Source organism: Diadema setosum, chromosome 1, assembly GCF_964275005.1.
Source record: "Diadema setosum chromosome 1, eeDiaSeto1, whole genome shotgun sequence".
NCBI lineage: Eukaryota > Metazoa > Echinodermata > Echinoidea > Diadematoida > Diadematidae > Diadema > Diadema setosum.
In genome coordinates, this window is record NC_092685.1 from 16,547,562 (window position 1) to 16,570,979 (window position 23,418).

General features: G+C 37.8%; 1 protein-coding gene across 1 annotated transcript in view; it reads left to right on the top strand.

Annotated features, from left to right (window-relative positions):
* The window catches only part of LOC140227631 (apoptosis-resistant E3 ubiquitin protein ligase 1-like), a 28,464-nt gene extending 13,636 nt beyond the window's left edge, over positions 1–14,828 (top strand). Inside the window, exons 5-18 of the mRNA XM_072308053.1 lie at positions 33–267; positions 1,559–1,749; positions 3,025–3,199; positions 3,648–3,859; positions 5,053–5,194; positions 5,621–5,739; positions 6,182–6,257; positions 6,872–6,984; positions 7,955–8,137; positions 9,635–9,760; positions 10,857–10,986; positions 11,318–11,463; positions 12,821–12,996; positions 14,029–14,828. Coding sequence (XP_072164154.1) covers positions 33–267; positions 1,559–1,749; positions 3,025–3,199; positions 3,648–3,859; positions 5,053–5,194; positions 5,621–5,739; positions 6,182–6,257; positions 6,872–6,984; positions 7,955–8,137; positions 9,635–9,760; positions 10,857–10,986; positions 11,318–11,463; positions 12,821–12,996; positions 14,029–14,131 — 2,127 coding nt within the window. The 3' untranslated portion in view covers positions 14,132–14,828. The remainder of the gene's footprint in view (positions 1–32; positions 268–1,558; positions 1,750–3,024; positions 3,200–3,647; positions 3,860–5,052; positions 5,195–5,620; positions 5,740–6,181; positions 6,258–6,871; positions 6,985–7,954; positions 8,138–9,634; positions 9,761–10,856; positions 10,987–11,317; positions 11,464–12,820; positions 12,997–14,028) is intronic.
* Positions 14,829–23,418: the final 8,590 nt, after the last annotated feature.

Consider the following 23,418-nt stretch of genomic DNA (forward strand, 5'->3'; position numbering starts at 1 on the left):
AAATGCACATGTGGTACCTTGCCTCAATTTAGTTCTACCAGAGAAATGGTATGAAATACGCCATCTCAGATGCAGACCAGCTGACGGTGGAGGTCATAGTGGGTCAACAGAGAATGGCCTGCTCAGTAGACTACAGCGATTCCAAGACCATGTACCACTGCGTCAAGTGTGCCTTCACTGTTCGCCGCTCTGGTGTATACGCCATCTCCATCAAACTTGGACCAATACCAATCAAAGGAAGCCCCTTCAAGAAAGAGTTTCTCCCAGGTAAAGCCATTAAAGAAAAAACAAAAACAAAAACAAAAAAACTCAGTAACAGTATACGCCATATGTTCAGCAAGTCTATTTTTTTTTTCTAATTGGGACTTCCTGACAATTTCGCGAGTGGTTGAATTTGTAATCTTGGACCACAGTAGTGAACGGAGACATGTATGTGTGGAACTCGCAGTCATGTTGGGATCAGAGTTGATATATTAATGTGTTTTTAAATTCACAAATAGCACCTGACTGGCAAAATTCATAGATATGAAAACCTTGCAAAGTATATGGCATGTACAATACTTACTAGATTATATAATGTTTTGGCATTTTGGTAATTTTTTAATTCTTTTTGTATCAATTTGTCCGTGTGAAATTATTTTTCCTTCATTATAAAGCTTGAATGCCTGCCATGAATCTTGCAGTGCATATTTCTGACCACATAGAGGATAACTTTGCTGATGGACTTTAATAATATCATGATGAAAAGGCCATATGCTCATACGTAGCATCTTCAGCTATTGTTTATAAACAAGAAATAAATAACATTTTTTGAAACCTCATGACATGATAAGCAGCGTGATGTCAAGATCAGTTGTAGCCTATGAATGTGAAAGACCCTCTTTAGAAATTACAGAGGTTTGGCAGCATTGGTGTGCTCAGCTTCAGCTTGCTTTGCTTGCAAATTTTGGCACTGACGATAGTGAAGGCTACAAGAGGCCTTCGAACAAGGTTGAATCAATCTAGGAAATTGTACATTTTGCTAATATTTACAAAACATTTGATAGACTTTGATCAAACCTGCACAATGTTACGCTGTAGCAGAATCTGCCCACTTTGAGATCTGCCTGGCAAACTTAAATGTGTTGATTCATTCTGGTACAAGTAGAATGCAGCATCCTCAGACACTGAAAGCTATTTTTCTGTTACGTCACATCGCATCTTATCAAATGACAATCACAATCACAATGGCAATCACAATCACTATGACAATCACAATTACAGTCGCAATCACAGCACAATCACTATCACAGTCACAATCACAGTCACAATCACATTCAAAATCACAGTCACAATCACAATCACAATTACTACGATAATCACAATCACATTCAAAATCACAGTCATAATCACAATCACAATGACAATCACATTCACAATCACAATCACATTCGCAATCACAATCACATTCACACTGACAATGACAATGACAGTTACAATTATAAACACCATTTTTGTATCTCATGGTAAGGAATTATTGTGTTGATCAGTAAACTGTCACATTCCCCCCGCTTTGCAGGTGCCGTGGATCCGTACAAGACCGGTTTTGTACGCCACAGCTCCCTGGTGGTAGTCACCCAGGGGCTCCTCCATGGCCTGGAGGTGGAACCAAGGGATGAGTTTGGCAACACCTGCTCCCCGGGGACATGGAACAAGCAGCACAACTCACAGGACTCGAGGTGGCTGGACTTTAAACTGCAGGTTACCAGGGTGAGTCAATGGTTTTGAGGGGGAATGCATATTATAAACTCTGCTTTCTAGCTTCCCCTCCATTATCAACATTTTCAACAATATTCATTAAATATCGTGCATCAAGGCTTCACAATTTATTGTGTGTTTATATTATGTTTTGATATGTGTACAATATGTGTATTGCTATGTTTGTATGATATGTTTTGTACACTTACATGTATATTCTTAGTTGAAAACGAAAATGGATAAATGAAGTGAAAGTAAATGGATAGGTGTATAGATTAATGGATAGATGCGTGTATAGAGGGGTAGATACATGAGTGCATTGATAGACTGCATGTCATGTGTTCCCATGGAGTCATCTTAATAGGCTATTTAAGTTTTGTTGTAGGATGACTTCATCAGAGGAATCATGTAATCATTTCCTCGGACTGTATCTTTAAGTGACATCGGTAGACAGTTTGTTATGGGGGAGGTTGTAGAGAGGGAAAGGAAGAACATTGGAATGAGTACGCACCAACTGCATTTGGAGTCTGCTACTATGCCTTTGTTGGATGTGTCAAAGCATGCAGCGTGATTTTCACTTTCCCTACCATGCTGTTATATGCAGAAAAGCCCCCAAATTGTAGCTCCCTTCTCACTGTATTCTTAGCTATGTGTTCTCTTTTGTGTTTCTTCTTTTTTTTTTTTTTTGTTTCCCTTTAAATGTATTGTTATCTGTTTGGTGCTGTCTTTGAAGCTGGGCCTACGAAAACAACAACAACAACAACAAACAATCTTTGCTGTATTCCTTTGTAAAATGATTAGCACTGTGGTTTATAAAATGAATTGAACACCAATGGGACAAACACTCTGTAGAGCAAAGAATATGGAGGATTTTCAAAGGGACAAAGCACTTACACACCAGGTCCCCGTTTCATAAAACTTGTTATCAATAACAATTTACGATAGTTGTTACAAGCTACTGAAAACCTTGTATCTGATTGGTTGAGAGCAAATTTGTCATAGAAATGTGGCAGTTGTTACTGATAACTAATAAGTGTTATGAAATGGGACCCTGGTTGGATGAGAGAGAAAATAAATATTCATGAAGATGGCTAAATCTTGCACAGGTTAACCCTGGTTTATTTGGTTTTTTTTTTTTCTTAATTCTCTGCTGTTATTGACACAGCCTCATAATTATTTTGGCAAACCCCAACAAATTGCAGTGCTAAGGTAGTCCCTAATTATTGCAGGTGTATTAGCCTATATGCTTTCTCTGATGCTTGTTCACATTGTTTTTACAAATGCCAGGTCGGGGACCAAGCATTTGATTCCTTCAGCCCGCTGTATGACATTGCCCCTGTGAGAGACAGTCAGTGTATCTCAATGATCATCAAGCTTGATATGGCTGGGTGCTACAAGGCCGTTGCCACTTGCAATGACATCAAGCTCATGAATGGAGAGTTTAACATCCTGGTACTAAGTGGTATGTGGCTAATAGTTAGACTGTAAGACATGGCTTTTTTTAATGATATAATATGACTTTGGAGGATGCTCTAGTTTTCCTTTGTTTATCCAGATTTCAAGGAATGGATGTCTGTTCCTGTGGCTGCTGTTAGCATACCCTAACTTTTGCTTTATCATATAGTGATGCAACTCTTTGTTTTTAACGCATTTACTTGTTTGATTTTATCTAAAATGGAAATTTAAAATAATTCCAATCAATCAAACTAAAATTTAGTCAACTGAACAAGAAAAGATCAGTCAGCATTTTGTGGAATTCTTAAAAAATCTGAAGTCGTGCAGACTATTAATCAGTGTCTGCTTTTACTCATATTTTGTGTCTATTTCTTTATGCCTCCATCTCAAAGTGTGCTGGAGGCATTTTGACTTTTGGGAACCTCATTTCTATTTTTGGATCTGTACCTTTGCAGAGACGGACATAGCCAAGGTGAACAAAACTGTCAAGAAGAAGCACGTGGACAACTGGTACGAGGCGACCCTCCTGGCCACCAACCGGGAGAAGCTGCGCAAACCTCGCAAGGTGTACTGCTACATCTCACCGAAGCAGTTCACCATCAAGGAGTACTACCTCATGGTCATCCCAAAGAGACTTTTCACCTTCAGGGTGTGTCCTGCAACCAAGGTAATTTTACCCCCTTCTCCCTGTTGCCCCCCCCCCCCCCACACACACACACACACCCTCTCCTCTTTGATCTGGCTCACTGATGGACACAGCCTTTGGGGATAGGAAGAAGAGGAAGCACAGATCAATGAAACAAATACCACATCACTTTAGTTGTAATATTGTGAACAATGTGCCTTCACAACTTTTTTTCAAATTCAAAAGCATCTTGCCAGCAGACCAAGGGAAACCTTTCCAGTAGCTTACTCCTTTCTGAATGTCATAGAAACAAACTGGCAGGTGTAACTACCCAGTATGTATTAGTTGTGTAATTGTCCTTTTATTTCAGTAACACTGTGAACAAAATATGTCCAGATAATAGCTGTTTCTTTTCACTTTGTCATTTGAAGAATAGAAGTCTATCAGTCTTGATATACCTATTTTAATTGTCATTAGCTCATAGTGACTGTTTTTGCTGTCACCAATAATAACATTTTCCATTGCGTTTCGTTTATTTTCATTTGAGAATTGAGCCTGCAACTTTGTGGCACAATTGTAATTATCCCATAAACTTTGGAAACAGTTGACTTGCTATTTGGAGTCGTCTCTTGGGTCTGCAATTTATGTACAATTAAAGGGACTGTACAGTACTGGATGAGGTAGGGATTCAGGTTTATAAGTTTCAGGTTTAAGTGAAATAATGAGAAACCTCTTATGAAATATGAAAGAGCATGTAATTTCAAGAAGGATTCAACATTTATTTGATGAAAATTGGTTTTCAAATGACTGAGATATCCAAAAAAGTGATAATAATAAAAGGCAACAGGCCACGCCTTTTATTAGGATCTCTTTGTTTCACCTTGTTTTTTGATATCTCAGCCATTTCAAAACCGATTTTCATCAAATAAACTTTTGATACCCCTTAAAATTGCATGCTCTTTGCCATCTCATAGAGTGGTTTCTAAATATCTTGCAAAACGTTAAAAGCTAAATCCTCACCTCAACCAGAACTGTACACACCCTTTGATTGATGATGACATGAATATACACAATCCCTTGAGAGCCTTAGGACCAGGGAAAATAATAATAAAAGTTTGTTTTTTTGTTTTTTTCATTTAGTAACAAAATCCTTCATCAAAATATGTGTTTTTCCGCAGTAAGCATCTAGTTAAAATTTACATTTGATGCAAAAATTGTTCTCTGTTGCCATTTAGTTTCATTTTGTGGGCGGTGATACGGACCAGTCAGCGCCTATGTTCACCATCGATGACGGCGGGCAGCCCCCCATTCTATTGGCTGCCAAACAGCGTGACATCATAGCGGCCACCTTCTCCAAGTTCCTCCTCATGAACATTGGTGAGCCCTACATACTGGTTGTTGCGTCCATTTATAAGCATTCCTTTGGTATCAGAACCTCTCACAGTATGATTGCTGGTTGTTGATGGCAATTTAGCACAAAATAGGCTGTAGGAACCCTACTGAATTGTTAGTCTCTGAGGTAGACAATAAGAGCTGTTATGAGATAAAAAATGCCTCTTTTAAAGTAGCATTGGATGTTTTCTTACTGGGACTTCATACAACTAGACACGTCAGCATATACATATATATATATATATATATATATATATATATATATATGTTAGTATATTTATAATTTTATATTCATATCCACATACACATCCACCAATGTTTGATCAGGACTGAGATAATTTGACGGGACAGTATCATGACTAATCAAGGCTTATTAATATCATTTTACTTTATATGTTTATTTCTTAACAGGTGGGTCAGAGGTATTCCAAGACAAGCAACGCTGCTTCTACCAGGAGGTGATGAAGCTTCACAACAGAAAAACTTCTGTCATCAGTCTCAACATAGACCGGCATAGCTTATTGGAAAGTGTGAGTTTGAGACAAAAGTGGACATTGAGTCCGATCCTGCAATGCACTTTTTCTAGCTCTTTATAATGACAATTTTCATAGTTGTAAAAAGGAAAACATTTCTTGGCTGAGGGAGTGTCATTACCATTTTCTGTCCAATTTCTTAAAGTTCAAAAAACTTTTTTATTTCTTTCTTTGTGGAAAGTCTGTATTGGGTATATTTCTAACTCACTTTAAACCTTTGGCTCAAATGAGCTATTGGAATCATTCATTGTTGGACATCGATTGTGTGTTGTGCATCATGCATCAACTTTTTGCATTTTCAGCTTTGCCGTGAAATACTATGAGGAATTAGCTACATATGTGTGATGCTTTTATACTAGTGTCAAATGGAATGGTATGCATTGTATTTATTGCTTTATGCTTGATAAATTGTGCTTTCTCCATTTTGCCTTTCATGTAGTCAATGAAAGCTACCAAAAACCTGTCCACGTCAGAATGGTGCAAAAAGTTTGAGATCCATTTCGTGAATGAAGAAGGTGAGCTGATGTCTATCTTAATATGTTCAAGAAGAAATTGCCGATTGTTTGTGTTACTGATACACATGTTGAGTGCCAGCAAACTGATATTAATTCCCTCAATGTCGAAACATGGCCCAACTTCCAGGTATAATGTTGAAACCATCTGTCCTGCTTTCATTCCTTAATAACTCAAGAGAGAAGGTACTCCCTCCTACTCCTGTCGATTAATCTATCTGCCTATCTGCATATGTACCTATCTCTCTATCAACTGGTCTTTATCCAACTATCTGTAGTTATCTTAATGTCTAGTGAGTGATACCAATATGAGAACATTCACTAGATTTGATTCCTTAAAGTAGTGCATCATTCAATTTCAATTTGGATTTTTAGAAATTCCATCTGTGTTTGTTAATATTCCATTCCATCTCATTGTTTGCTTGTTTTTTTCCAAGAATGGCTAATGCAATCTGCGTGCACACACAGCCTAATTTAAAACATGTTCTGTCCTAGTTAGGTAGCAGGATAATGGTGGCTGTATTTTGGCTATAATCACTTTGAGGATGGAGCCTTGCATTTCCACATGTAATGCATTGAAGCTATGATTTTTCAATCATATGTGCTGCCCTCTACAGGTCAGGACTGGGGAGGCCTGATGAGGGAGTGGGTTAATCTCGTGTGTGTGGCCCTCTTTGACCCCGAGAACAAACTCTTCAAGCGGTTTGAAGAGGACAACAATCAGGCCCTGGTAAGTCAACTAATGTGATCTTCTCCTTATATAATGGACCAAATGACTTTTTATATCAGAACTGGAGGCTCTCCTTCTTTCTCTCACAGAGTTCATGAAAATTAACAGTGCATAAGGAGTGAACCCTCCCAGTTTTTTTTTACGTAAAAGTGGAAATTTTCGCAGTGTTGAAATTTTTGCGCATTTCGCGCAACCAGAAGCTAGCGCGAAAACAAAAGCACACCAATATTTTTACTTGCCATATGTTCCAGTAGTTGATGTCTTGATTCCGCGGAATTAAGAATGCGCAAAACTTTTTTTACGCGGCTGAGTGCGAGAAATTAGTCGTGCGAAAATATCCACTTTTACAGTATCTGTTTGTTTGTTTCATTTCCATCTGAGGAGATTGCTGGATAGCCCATATTCAGCTGTAATAGCTGGTCTTCCACGGGGTCCAGTTTGATGTTACACGGGACCACTTCACTTGGTTAAACATCCTGCTCTTTGCGATAGATAAATGTAGCTGGATCTTTTGCATGCATGAATTGTGACACGGGACCTCCATTTTATGTCCTACACGAGGGAAAGAGCGTTTTGCCTCTTACTAGAAGGGCCGGTATGATTACACACATAATTGCTCAGTAGGACTCGGGGAATGGAACCCAGGTCCTTTGGATCATGAGGCAGATGTGCTACCAACTGAGCTAACTCACTGCCTCAGTCACTAGTGAAAAGCTGACCTGTTTATGATAAATGATGAATATCAAACTCATTCATTAGAATGATATAACCTTATGGCAGAAGCTAAATGAAGTAATGCATCTCATATTGTAGCTTTTCTTTATAAATTGTCACAGTTATACTGAGTTACTTTTGCTGATATCTACTGTTATTTCAGCCCTCAGAAATCATTGATATTATGAGATGGCATACTCAGTATTTTGGTCTACTTTAGCAATAATGATTCCTTTCCTGTCACTGAATTCCACAGGTCCATCCTAATCCAAACCGTCCATCCTACCTCAGTAAGCTTAAATACTACGAGTTTGCCGGGAAACTCATCGGCAAATGTCTGTATGAATCTTCATTGGCTGGCAATGCACCATTGGTGGTCAAGGCTCGCTTTACACGCTCCTTTCTTGCGCAACTGATTGGTCTCAGGATTACCCATAAAGTGAGTATTTGTTCTTTTGTTTGTTTGTTTTTTGTTTACTTACTTGAAAGCTTGCTTATTTGATAGTTTGTTTGTTTGCTTATTTGTGCATTTGTCTTGTGTTGCTTTTTTGTTTGCTTGTTCATTTGTTTTGTTGTTTGCAAGCGAGCTTGATGGCTGTTTGCCTGTGCTTGTTTGTCTGTCTGTGACTGTATGTAAGTTTATGTGTCATGCAATATTGATCCCGGAATTTGTTATGGAGGTCTGTTGAGGATGGAGCTTTGTTGATTGTATAAAGCTGCATTTACACCAAATCCGACACGGGTCACGGAACGGGGTTTTTTGCTATGGTGTGCCAAAAGGAACTATGTCTGGTTCTGTTACGATATCACTTCCACGCTAATAATTTTGTTACAAAATTAACCTTTTACTGTTGATTTTGTTGCTCTTGATTTCGACATAAGGATAACATTTTGGGTGATTATGTACCGAATTGCTGATTCTTTTTAACAGAACTAGACATAGTTCCTTTTGGTGTACCATAGCAAAAACCCAGCCCATTGCCTGTACCGTGCTAAGTGTAAATGCGCCATTGCAGTGCTTTGTTGCTTCCCCTCAAATTAGGATATACTTTGATGTCATTAAAACTTGCAACACCATGCAAAACCAGATGATAAATCATAAGGGCATTTATGATTTTGAGGAGGAATGTGATGAAATTTGTCCAATTCTATTTGTTATCAATTTGGTGATATCTTTACTGCTACCGGTACTTTTGACAACTCAATTCTGAAGCTAAGACCTAGCTCTTACTATGCTCCATATAGACCAAGAATGTGTCACACATTATATAATTATAAAGTCTGAAAAAATTGATAATTTTAGCAGGCATCATGTATCATGGTACAAATTTGTTCTCACTGACTCACTGAGCATGAGGTTTCATGTGATGCCATTTTAATGACTGATGTTGTACTGATGACTGCGTAAGAGATGTCATTGTCAAATTCACTTGTTCCATGTCTTATTGGAGGGGGGGGGGGTGTAGAAATGAGAGGTAGCCACCCAAGTTCTTATTCAATCCCCCCAATTGGCCCCTTGGCATTCAGGCCTGACTACTTGTCTCATATGGACTATGGAATCAACAGTGCAGGACTATATACTGTAGAAGGTATTATTTTCGCGAATTTCGCGAAGCACTGCTAGACCGTGAAATTAACAACACGTGAAAATGTTGCCATACGCTAGGCTAATAATGCACTTACGACAAGCCTCGGTGTCAAATCGTGAAAACAACATCTCGTGAAAATGTCTGTGACCTCCCCATTCGCGAAAATATCTGTACATGAAAATAACAGCTTATAGAGTGCTGCAGGCTTTGAAGCAAGCATGATGTGGTGCTTCCTTCTTGTTCCCTAGATGGGGACCACTGAGCAATGAAATTCGTAGTTACATCAAGCATTGACAATAGTAAATGACATTGCTCCCTCTCTCTCTTTTCTCCCCCCCCCCCCCCAGTACTTTGAGACAGATGATACAGAGTTCTACATGACCAAAGTGAGGTACGTCAGGGATAATGATGTGGAGGAGATGGAGCTGACCTTCAGTGAGGAGCTCTATGACTCGAGGGGACATCTTGAGCAGGTGGGGTCAATGCACTTTTGGCATTCATGGATTGGGGTCATTGCACCTTTCATGGGTGTCTAATGCTACACCCCTCTTCATGTTATGCAGGTTTCAGTGTGGTGTGTGAAACAGAAAGCTGAGAACACTGATAGTTTAGTTGTACAGGAACCATATGATTATATACACATTTCTTCATATATCTAGATTGGATAGAGAGATAGACATAGATAGATAGATAGATAGATAGATAGATAGATAGATAGATAGATAGATGGATGGATGAATAGACAGTGAGATAGATGTTGAGTAGATATTGTATTGGATAAGGAGATATATATGTGCTTGTTCAGATTGAATGGTGTGTGTCTTGATGTTTTCGCTCAGAGGATGAAAATTTAAGAATCATGAATGTCCTGTCATTCAAGAAATTGTGCTATTCCTTCAACAACAACAAAGAAGGCTTATGTATTACAGTGCTGTAATACCTCACTACAAAACTGAGTATACATAGTTATTCTGTATTAACACTGCAGTGAAAGTAAATCATTTTTGATACACATATGCACTTGTCTTAATCATATGTGGTGTAGAATTCTAAGTGCCAAGAACCAAGCGGTGATCTCATAGAAGAGGGATACATACTTGTAAATTTTCAAGTGAGTTCTTTTAGAGCTGCTTTTTAAAAAATTTTTTTAGCACTAATATACAAATAATACACAGAACACAGGGCATTGGTTAGAAATATCCACCCTACATAATTTTAAAGTTCTATGGGCAGATAATTTTACAGTTAAAATACCTGAACAAGTACTGTGGATTATTTGTGTTTTAAAATGATGTGATCTAAATTCTGTGGAAGCCATTTTTGCAAGATTCCCAGACCAGCACCAGCTCCAAGCTAACTGAACCACACACACAAAAACAATTGCAGTGCATTTATAAGAAACTGGCGATTCAGTTGAGTGTAGATTGTTAGTGGAAAGTAAAGTTGGGCCTTTTGGCAAAATAAAAGACTGGTCTTGGCTAATCATTCGATTAGGTTCCATATCACCAAATTATAAATGTAACTGAATTGATGATTTTGTAGTCTCCGTTTTCTCCTCATCTCATGAAGGTTGTAGAGTTGCTGCCGGGAGGATCCAGTCTCCCTGTAACCAATGACAACAAGATACAGTACCTCGACCTTCTCGCCCACTACAGACTGGCCACCTCTGTGTCTGACGAGATAGAAGCCTTCCTCAAAGGTAGATAGATAGACGAATAGATAGATAGGTAGATAGGTAGAAAGATGGGTAGATAGATGGATGGATATTTTGTATTTTTGTTGTGTGTTTATCATCACCTCATTTAAAAGAAAAAATTTAAAATCATGGTTTTAAGATGAACATGAAATAGTGTAATACATGTTTGTTTGTTTGTTTGTTTGTTTTTCATGTTATCAGGTCTATGAGACATACCATTACTTCAGTACAAACGTAGCGGTATTCAGAATGTTTATGTGGAAGTAAATATTAAGGAAAGAGCATTAACAAGTGATCTGCAACAACTGTGTTCTTCTTTTTGTTTGTGTTGCAGGGTTGAACGACTTGATTCCTGACAACCTGATGAGCATGTTTGATGAGAATGAACTGGAGCTGCTGATATGTGGGACATGCTGCTTCAGTCTGGAGGACCTCAAGGCAAACCATACCCTAGCCGGTATGGGTCATGAGTTCAAGAAGGTATGTTTCATCCCCTGTAGCTGCTGGTTCACGTGCAGTCCCACCTATGCTCATTTGTATGTGTTTTTACTCTGGTCCAAATGCTGGTTTGCTGTTGGAATCCAATATTACATTATTGAGTGATTATACCTAAGACTGCTACCTGATAGCAGTTCAGTGCACAAATGTACCTGCATTGTGACTAAGGATGAGTGACAGTTAGGTCAGTGATAGATTCCTGTTACTGTATACACTATAATTTTCGCGTACGTAAATTTTCGCAAATTGCCGCTGTCACACATTTTCGCGAGTGGTTAAATTCGCGATTGGGGGACCAGAGAAAATATGAAGTGGCAAAGAAAGTATGAATTTTCAACTTACTAGCAGATAAGAATGATACTAGTTATACACTGCATGAAAAAAAAATTACCAAACTCTGCGAACTAGTAAGTTAGAACTCAACATTTTTGAAGTGGTTAAGTCCATCGCGCTAGATTTCTGACGAGTGGTACGTGGGGTTGGATTGGCTCTACAGTATTCGTAAGTAGACGTGCGTAGACTAGCCCGACCACCCCCAGACGCTGTTAATACGCTGTGCTGTGCGAATGCTACTTACAGCGACTGGGCTGTGTATACTAGTAGTTAGACGTGGACTGACCCCGGCGCGGGGCACTCGCTGCTGCGGTTAGACGTGGACGTGCTATATGTACGTAAACAAGCTTAGCCAGTATGGTCTGTTCGGTAAGCCGTGACATGGTAGTGCACATTGTACTGAAATGTTCCTACATCAAGGCAAGGGATATCATTTTGGAAGGTAATATTTTCGCGTGTTGTTAATTTCGCGAACAGCTCCCGACTCGCAAAATTCGCGAAAATAAAACCCACGCGAAATATATAGCGTATACAGTATAACATGAATGGAATACCAAATCAAATTGAGCTGTATAGAAATAAATCACAGCTTTGTCACTCACAAATGATATAAATAAGTGACTGAATTTGGGATCGAGAACCACACTGATGGACTGGTATCTGTTCTTTTTCAAGAGAAAACTTAGTGATTTTCTTACTGTGATTATGATATACAGCTCATTTATGTTGTGGGAGGCAATGTTTTTGCGAGTCGCTAATTTCACAAATATCATTCTACTCGCAAGGATATTTGTTTGTATTTATGAATCTTATGTATGTATATTAAGTTCAAAGGTTGGCAGGGGAATCATAGAACCACAAACTCTTGAAACAAAACCGCTTTAATTTGTTTGATGACTAGTAAAGCAATGGATTCTAAAGAGAGTTGTTTGCTCAAGCTTTGTAGTGGCCCATGCTAATAAGTGGATGGACTCAAGAGTGTTGTTTTATGGGCTCCTCTCACCAGACGGTGGAGTGGTTCTGGATCGTCATCGCCAGCTTCACCCAGGAGGAGATGTCTCGTCTCCTGCAGTTCACCACCGGCTGTTCCCAGCTGCCTCCAGGGGGCTTTGCCGAGCTCAAGCCCAAGTTCCAGCTGGTGGCTGCCCCTACACATGGTGTCCTCCCAACGGCCCACACATGGTTAGTAGACCCCGTTAGCATCACCTATACCCCCTGCTCCTTGTTTCTTGAGTTTAACTTATGTTACACTATAATATAAGTTCAGTGAATACAATACAATGTATGAATACCTGACTACATAAAGGTACTGTTTACCATTGGGAGCAGTGATTTAAAAAATGTTTGAGATATCTCATTTGATGCATATGTGTTTTTGTTTCATCTGCAAATGGTAAATAATGCCTTTAAGGAAATAGCTGAGATTACTGGCTCAGAAGTGTGGATAAGATATAGGAGACCAATCATTACATTATCAAGACATTTACAACAGTGTTTCTTTACAGGGAAAACATCTCTGTGGTAGTTTCATATGAAAGAATTTATAAAAAAAAGAGTGTTGATTATAACTTTGGTAGTATATGTCTTTATGGGCACGAGGGATGGGAAGGGTGTGAATAATAATCTATGCAAGTCAGTGTTCTTATTCTTCCACTGGAAGTCTTGCTGGAATGAAGCTAGCAAAGCTGGTGTAAAGTGCATTTAATAAATGATTTTAAAAAGGGATAAAGTCAGTTTTATCAGATCATAATAAAAGAGGAAAACATGTTGTCACATTCTGGACACATTGTCTTTATGGCACTCAAAAATTTAGGAGTGCAGTGTTGTGATTGTTGAGTCTCTGGACTCTTAAACAAACTTTATGCGGCTGACTTTGTACCCGATATATCTAGCCCTATGACACAGCATGATATCTATGATGTACCTCCTGATCCAGGCACACAAATGCTTACCAGACATTGACAGTGAAAAAGATGATAATAGTAGGGTCATTTCAAAGAGAGACATTACGTACTATGTCATCATCATATGGAATAGAATCAATGTGATGCGTATGTTTCTTTTTCAAATGTGGTCGAGTGTACAAATGTGCTCGGGATCTAGATATCATGCACACATGAAGATTGTGAAATTTGAGTACATGTATGTGTAAAAAGTTTGCAAGGGTAGAACTCCAAAGAATAAAAATTGTCTCTCCTTTCTTTTGCAACACAGTTTCAACCAGCTCTGTCTCCCCACCTATGACACAATAGAGCATCTGCAGAAATCGCTCGTACTTGCCATCACGGAGGGTGTGGTCGGATTCGGTATGGCGTAGTTCGGCACGAACTGGGCTGCTATCAGCTTGCGGTGCTGGCCTGATGTCAGAATGGTGAGGTATTCGGGCTGAACAGTGTAGAGACATGTTTGCTTTGTGCAGCAAGCATCAGAAATGAAATCATGCAAGTTGTGATCATACACAATCTGATGACTTCGATGGCAGCCATATTTGTCTCATTGGATGAGAGGGAGAGAAGTTACCATGGTGATGAGAGTGACCGGGGGGTTCTGAAGACTTTTTGAAACAGACACATTTATTTGTTGTTGATTGTCAGCATGATGATATGACTACCAGCTTGTCACATGACACCCTGACCACTCATGCAAATCCATAGCATTGTGCCCCTCACTCTAAACACTACTCAGTATTACTGTCAAATGGCGACACTTGGATTTGCTGCACTGTAGCGCCACTCCCTTGTTTTGTAGGAAGATTTTGTGTGGATAACGAGAATTTTATTGAAATATTATGGGATCAAGGCAATTATTAATGTTGTAGAATTTTACTCACGATATCTGTGTAAACCATGTATGACTTTTGATTGAAGAATTTTGCAGGAACTTTGTTGTGTATATGCAATCTTAAACTTGTAAAGTTTTTTCCATGTTGTTTTTTTCCTAAATCAGCTCGTTTAGCTATTAATGTAAGTATTTCTTTACAGGGTATTATTTTGTTTCTGTTTGCACTACATTATACTGACACAAGATAAGGCTGATCTGAAATCTTATGCTTTTAAAAAAGTAGATGGATGATTTTGGAATTTTTTTATAAGAAAAGATATTATAAGGATCTTTCAATTGAGATGTCAACAGTTTTAGGAATTGGCTTCTTGATGGACAAAAGACTGAAACTTTCTTGCCAAATTTGAATCCATTCCAAAGTTGAAACAACATACAAAACAGAATCATTGAAATTCACGATAGTACTATTTTTTCCTGGGTTTGCATATTGCTTTCATAAGTATCATTCTATAACTTCAGTGATGGAGGTCATGATTTGAAAAACAGATCATTCAGCTATACTCGTCAGATGATTGAAGATTGAGATACAAAAGCATGAAGGACTACGGCAAAGAAAATCAACATTTTGATGTGGATTCATTCCATTTTCGACTCCCAACAAAGAAGGAAAGCAGTGAAAGCAGTTTGAGAGCAATTCAAAATTAGCAGAAACTGAGATGGTATGGTGACAGCTAGTGATATGCAGCAAAAAATTTGACAGTTTCACCTCTTCATTTGTTTTCTATCCTTTATTTGATATGAATATGTGAACATGTAGTATCAATATCAAAGGCATCACACTTTTGAGGTGTCTTTGCGTCCTGAAATCAGAAGGTGTAAAAATTTACCCTGGTGATATCCACTCCTCCATTGCTTTTAATATTTTTTTCATCATACCACCATACTCATGCTAAAGCTTGTGTATAGTTTGTAACACCGGGGAAAAAAGAAAATTGCAAAACCTCAAACCATAAAAGCAATATAATGGAAGGCATCACTTCAGGCTGCCAAACATTTATAGAGGACAATTTAACCATCAAATTACTGAAATGAAAATCATTATTACAAAGAAGAAAAAAAAAAAAGTTACCAGATCCTCTGTAATGTATTGCTAATAGTAACAAGTCTGATCCGTGCATTCTATTCCATACAATTATAAATGTACTTGAATCACTCAATCAGAACATCATTGCTAAACTTTCTTCAAAGTAAACTTGTGTTCTTGAAGCCACAGCAGAAATCTTAAAATCTGCACTATTTAAGTCATTGTTATGTTTTTGAATGGTTTAGCTCTTATTCACTCACTCCTTAGTATTGTAAATTTTGGTAGAACATACTTACTTTTGTTAATTCCTTCATTATGTGTGCAAAGTACACCGATATATCTCATGGTTATAAAGCGTGTTACAGAAGGAATTAGCCATTAATGTCACAAACATTTTTTTATAACTCTGCAATATGTGGATGAACAAGTATTCAAAATAACAGCTAATACAGATGTGGATATGTAGGACTATATGTTTTAGATATTACATGGTTCCCAATTCCTAAGAAATTTCAGTTATCAAATTATAAGTGTGTGGGTTGATGTGATTTCTGTCTAAACTTGAACTCCCATGTCAATATAACAATTACTTCTGTTGTTTTGCAGCACAAAATCAAAGTTGCTAGCTGCATTAACCTGTTGAGGATAGTTTGATCCTGATACAACAGGCATTTCCCGTAAACACCTGCCCGAGTATACTCGGGACTCGTCCTCAACGGGTCAATTCATAATTTTTGTTGTCCTGCATGCTTGTAGCATTTTTTTAATGAGTTTTCATTTTGAATGATTTTGTATTTTTTGTTTTACAATTGAAGTCCAATATGAAGATGACTGCAATGTGCAATTCAGTGCTTTCATACCACAGGAACATGATTGGTGCCTGTCATTGTAGAAGACAAGTTCTGTAAAGTTTGCGTATCGATAATCATTCTTTTTCTTTTTCTTTTTTTGGCTAAGTGTACCTGTTAACACATGAGTTATGCAAAAGTTTGGACGCTGTTGATCAGTTTGGTGTTGTTTTTCAGGGTGCTTACCATACAGCCATTAGTTGACATGATTAAGTTTTGATAAGTGTTGTTATACATATATTGTACAAGTAGAATGTTTTTGCTATTATTGTTGTTGTTTGTTTGTTTGTTTGTTTTTTGGCTGGGCCAATTCAAGCAGACTTCATCTGACTACAATATTGCAGATGAAAGTATTCTGTACATATTTCCGTAGCTCCCCAAAATGTTTGTGTCATTATATTTGTGTTGGTTCAGTGTAGTGTAGTGTAGTACTTGTGAGAATTTCCACACTGTGAAATATTCTGTGTAATAATAGAGGACTGCTTAACTACCAATGTGTATTCAGAAGCAGATATTGAAAGAAGATGGATATTGTCAACAAAATACAGTTATTGCTTCGTGTATTTTGTCTTAATGTCGTTCAGACTCTCACCATTTCTTATATGACAGATGATTTGTGGCAAGAGCTCTCCTTAAAGTATTGCATCTGTAGATGATTTGCCACTTAAAATTCATTGTGACTTCATCCATGCATGTGTATGTCTCTTTAATCATTCAGAAGCATAGTTTGATGCATGTATGCGGCCTTGAGTTCTGTTTTTTGTTTTTGTTTTTATGCCTCCGCCACGAAGTGTCCCCGGAGGCATTGTGTTTTTGGGTTGTCCATCCTTCCATCCGTAATCAATTTTGTGGACAGCATAACTAAAAAACTGTTTGAGGAATCCTAATGAAACTTGGCATGTATGTGTATGAGTAGGTGAAGTGTGCCTATCAACTTTTGGGTGCAGATGCTTAAGGTCAAAGGTCAAGGTCAACTTCTCAAAATTTCACTTTTCCCCTCATATTTATGCAATGCCTGCTGAATTTTTCTTGAAACTTAGTGTACACATGTATTACCCAATAGGGATTGTCTTGGAAGTTTTTTTGCCAAAAAGGTCAAAGGTCAAGTAAAAGTGCCAAATTTCACTTCTTCCTCCATATCTTGGAAGTGGCTCAAGGTACCATCATAAAACTCAGTACATATTTATGCATATTCTGCCTGACAGTGATTCTCTTGGTAAATTTAGGATCATAGGGTCAAGGGTCAAAGGCCAGGTTAAAATGCTAACAATTCACTATTTGATACTGAAAATACACTTTCTCTCCATACTTTGAAAATTACTCAGTGCATAAAGTTATAAAAGGGTCAAAAATAAGTAAAAATCCTCTAATCCCCAAATACATGCTGTTTTAGGAATATATCCATTCATCCAATTTAAACCTACTTCAAGGAAAGTGAATATTCGACACATTTTGTGACAAACATGTCATTGTAATATTTTGCTAATTATGTGAAACTGTCATCACACATTGTCAAGACATGCTATAGACGTATTAGGAGAATCATGCATTATGGCAGAGGCATACCAGTCACCATAGCGACATTTCTTCTTTTTTTTTTTCTTAACTCATAACAAGAAAATGGTGTACATTTTGGGGAAAATATCTTGTGTATGATACTCAATTCCATTACTTTTTAAGTTCTTGTTTGTATTTTTTTTAACAATGTCAAATAAGCCCTTTTATCAAGTGCAGCCTTTCATACCAAAAAACTCAATTTGCCATGCAATCCATCTGCCCTAAGTTTATGAAGAGATGTAGTAGACTACATTTTTATCAGCAGACTCTATCCACATGAATTAATGCTGAGTAAGATTTATATGTCCTGTGTTCAGAGGCTAAACCAATTACTGGACAGGAGACTGGTCAATTGTTAGAAATAAAAAATCAACTAGAAAAGCACTTGGAGAGCACAGACCTCCTCCAAGCCAGCAACTCATTTCCACCCTTACACGCATTGCAATTTCCCAAAATAGAACCGTTTTGTTTACATCATTGCACGGCGCCTTACCCGAGTAGAGTGCGCACTCTGCTGAGCGTATCTAAACCTCCAGTACGCGCAGCTTGAACCCCAAGTTCGTTGACCTTATGTGCCAAAAGATGAAAAATCCTTCAAAAATCCATAAAAATTCGCGGATCACTACCAAAATTGAATGAGGTGTTCCTTGTGTAGATATTGACTTTTCATGCAAGTGTCATTTTAATCCGTACACAAGTTTTTGAGCTATTTTGCAAACAGACAAACCAATGCCAATGATCACTTAACCCCCTTCCATGGCGGAGGTAATAAACAGGATGGTTGGTGTTGTGTATTTGAATCTTTCACTCAGTATTCAGGAACTTGTCAAGAAAAAAGATCAATTTCCATAACAGAAAAAAAAAGACAGAGAGAAAGAAAGAAAAGTTGTGCATGTACAGTATAAGTACCTTTAAATCTGTCTCTTACACAGGTGAATTTTGTGTCAGTGAAGAAGGAATGCCAGCTCAACGTAAACTTTGGAAATCTGGCAGCCATCATTTCCTGAGAAGTCAAAGCTCATCTTGCATGAATATGAGGATTACCGGTAGTTTGCTTGTAGTTGCTTGGGACCTACCTCATTGCAACAGTTTTCCACCAAAAGAAGGCAAAAACTATAACAAGCAATGAAAAAGGGTGTACATGTGAAAATTTCAGTTGCTGTGAAAGATCTGATGTTCCTTGCAGCAGTGAATTTTTATGTTAAAATTTAATGCTGTGTAAATGCTTGTATTTCACAATTTCTTCTGAGAAGGCTGGTGCTCCAGCTAATCTGCATCTCACCATGAGTGTGCATCCTCTTTCTATTATACCAGTCCAGAGGTAACTCTCACTACTCTGCGTGGCATTTGGAACGATCTGATACAGGAATAATGCACTCATCTACACATTTCAATAAAGCTCCCAAAACCAAAATGTAGACAATTAAATTGCATCCCCCCCCCCCCCCCGAAAAAAGGGAATTTGCATTTCTCGGACTATATGTGACAACCACATAGTGCTGCATTATGGATTTCAAGGACAACAATTGTGATATTGTTGAGATACCCAGGTAGAATTGACACTTTGTTTGGCACAGTGAATTCTTATGTGTGTTGACTTGCATAGCACCAGTAATCATGGCAGACGATGGGGACAAGCTCAATTACATTCTGTGGGAAAGAAGTTATCTTCACACAGCATGGCGATGCAGGTGGTTGTTGCAGAAAGTGTGGTAGAAATGTAACAAGGATATGCAAGGGGATATAATATGTGGACCAAAGTAGGTCAACAGTTGCATGATATGTGAAGATCTATGTGGCTTGACTTCCCACCCCACTCCTACCCAGGGGGAAAATCTGTGATATGTGTGACTTCGAGTGTAAATAATTGTGCAGCAGTTTTATCATTTGAAAAAAAAATATATATATTACAGAAAAAAAGGAGAAAAACAAACAAAACAATGTAATCAGCACATCTGTCAAGGCACACAGTAATCTGTACCTTCTGTGATGGGAAAATGAGGATGTTAGTGACAGTTACACCTATGTCCTTTGGTGCTACAAAGTTGTCTTAAGATTGCCACATTTCCCCCCCCCCCCCCCCATTTGTGCTTGCATCTCATTTTTTTTTTTTAAATCTCAAAGCACTACAATCATGCAGCTGGAAACTGGTCCTTGAACAATTTCACTCCTATGCTATGACATGGATTCTGTATAATCACATGTGCCACTGAAGGCTGAGATGACTGTTTCATTTTGCATTTTTGCATGGAGGAAACAGCTCATATGTCATGCAAACATGGCTACACTTGACCAGCGATCACAACAGAAGCATAGTGCTACGCTTCAATTAAAATGATTTTATTGATCTTTAAAGGGGATGGCTAGTAACTGATCAGTGGGAATCAGTGGGAATGCTGGGGGATGATTGTTCCAGATTGTTCCAATCCTTATGGGATTATATGTCTATTGTTGTGTGAAAATTATTTGCTTCAGAATGGTCTCATAATCAAGTAATGTGCAGTTCGGTGTTTCCAGGTTAGCATGCCTGTACAGAGTCAGGGCGATCGTTAACGGCCCACTGATCAGTTACTAGCCAACCCCTTTAAGTTTCATTTATAAACACTCTTTGCCGAGATTTGAGATTTTGTGAGATGCAAATTTATGATTTTAATAGAATTGTGGTATTTTTTATGATTATATTATCTTTTTTTTCCTTTGCAAGACGTGCTTCAAAAGAAACAGATGACAAAGGTAGTTGTGGTAGTGCACACATCGGTAAACATCTATATGTGCATAGTGATAAATATCAATTGTGTAATTATATGTTGAAAGGAGCAAATACTTAATGTGTAAAGGTTGTCATAGTTGTGTTATGTTTTTATATTCATATGTGTAATCCAAATGTCTTTATTTGCTGTAAGTTAGAGTGCTGAATATTGGAAGTGTAATTGGCAGAAATTGTCCTTTTTTTGAAAATATGTTTATTTGTTGAAAATTGTGTTTGTGAATTCTTTTGATGAAGTTTAAAGGTAACTAAAGGTGAAACATAGTTCTCAGAAGGGCTCGAAATTCATTTTCCACCATTTGGTACTTGCGTGCAATATAAATCGAAAGGGTCTACCAAGAAACTTGTCTGGCTGACACGATTTGCCAGGATGATGAGTTGTAGAGTATTTTGAGATCAAAAGTGTGAAATAATTTCAGTCGTAATACATCATTTTTATTCCTGAAGTGCCCTTTTCCCGTTCAGTAATGGGTAGGTAGAACATTACACAATTATCGATTATGCCATGGCAGGAGTATTTCCCAATATTAAAGTTGCCTGCGATTCACTCTGGCAAAAAAGATGGATGGATACTGCTATGTTCCGATTTGTAATCAATTACAAAACATTACATATGTAACAACCACAATCATATGCTCTGAAGAGATTGCAATAGTGTCTGCATACCTTCTTGGCTAATATTTTGCATTTTCGCTGTTACCGAACTGAAATTGTATTATCACAGCATTTATGCAAATGTGTCCATTTTAGGGCAAAAATTGACAGTTTCTGCAGGTGTATGGAAACTTTGTTTTACCTTTAAGTCATGGAGAAAGTATCATGTATATTTCATGTGATCTCTTTATTGATTAAGTTATTGTGAGTGTCATGTATAAGAGAAGTATAGATGCAGGTCTTTCGTGTGGAATTTCTGAATGTGTATATTTGTGTTATCAAAGTTGTCATGTTTTTATTTACTCCCACAACACTGTGCAATAGGGAATTCATCAAGTGTTCGCATATTGTCCCTTTTTTGAGGGGAAGATATCGAAATCTTTTAAAAGTTTTACCATGAAAATGGAAAAGACCCTGTCAATAGGTAACAGTCATCAACAACACAGGGTACATTTTGAGTACACTTTTTCAGAAATTGTTATCGTTATTGTTGCTACATTAGCCCTGTCTGGTCTATCCTGTGCATACCACAACATGAAATATAAGGTGTTTTTTAATTTCCCTGGCAAATTTGAAACAGCTTATCGTGGTGGAGATAATGGCCCAATGCTCTTCTTGGAGCATATCGGTGTCAGGAACATCCATCTCAAAAGTTGATGTTTTTGTGACTAACGACTAGATACCCATTTGTATTCACCATTGCCTTTACAGAAGGGTTATTCATTCGTGTTTTTGGTTTTTTTATTTTTTTATTTTGAAGAAGGACTTTCGTCTCATTCTTCATTAGACCAAAAACATCCATTATTCACCTTTGTGAGACATGGGAGTGTGGTTTGTGTGTGATTTTCGTTCTAAACCACATACCTAGGTAGATATTGAGTATCCATACATTATCACAGCAAAGTAACTAAGAGATTTGCGAGAACCGTTAAACCAGTTGCTTGTAAGAACTGGGTGTGCCATGTATTAACCCTATGAGGAAATCACACTATGGCAGATTCAATGGGTTAAAGGAAAGTGACACCCAAGTATACATGTGGATTAAGTGAATGTAGCAATATTAGTAGAACACAACAGCAAAAAATTGGACAGTCATTTCAAAAGTTATGAATTTTTAAAGTTTTGGTACAGCCTTTGCTACATGTGAAAGAGTACTACAGTTTGTGACGTAATTTATGTACAGTGATATGAAGAAAATACAGAGGGAAATTCACAAAATTTCACTTTGTACGAAAAGTAAACATTCCCTCAACTCGTCAGTTACATGTTCAGAGTAATATTATTTCCCCTGCCTTCTTTAAGAGGTAAGTCATGTGGTCTTTCTTTATGCTAGAAAAGTGAAAATATGTTGAACTTAGATTGCTGCATTCCCTCAATTTACATACTAGTATTTGGGTTTCATTCTCCTGTAATACCACAAGAAACAGTAAATAGATTATGTCAGGATTTCGTTACTCCATACTTCACATAACAACGAGTAGATGGCAGATGAGCAAAATTTTTTAGCAGGTACATGTACTTGTCACATGACTTGGGTGTAGAAACTGAGGTGTATCAAATCTGTATGCTGGTCAGCAATATAAACATGCATTTGTCAGTGACATTATTTATAACCAACAACACATTGATAGTGTTCTTACTGATTATCATCCAGTTAACTAGACACACTTGGTCTTGATCATTTCCTCCAGTGGGTCTGTTGGAAATAACTGTCTCTGGAAATGTTTGAGTTTGTATCTGTCACGTTATGGCACTTTTCATAAAAAGTACTTGTATGCACCTGTAGGAAGTGGTGGAATCATTCTTAGTGCCGGGGAGGAAGTACTTTCCTGTCCAACTCTTGTGACCATTGACATTCTCTCAAAGGTTACCGTTTGAATAAACAGACATGGATTGCATGAACTGAACCTCTT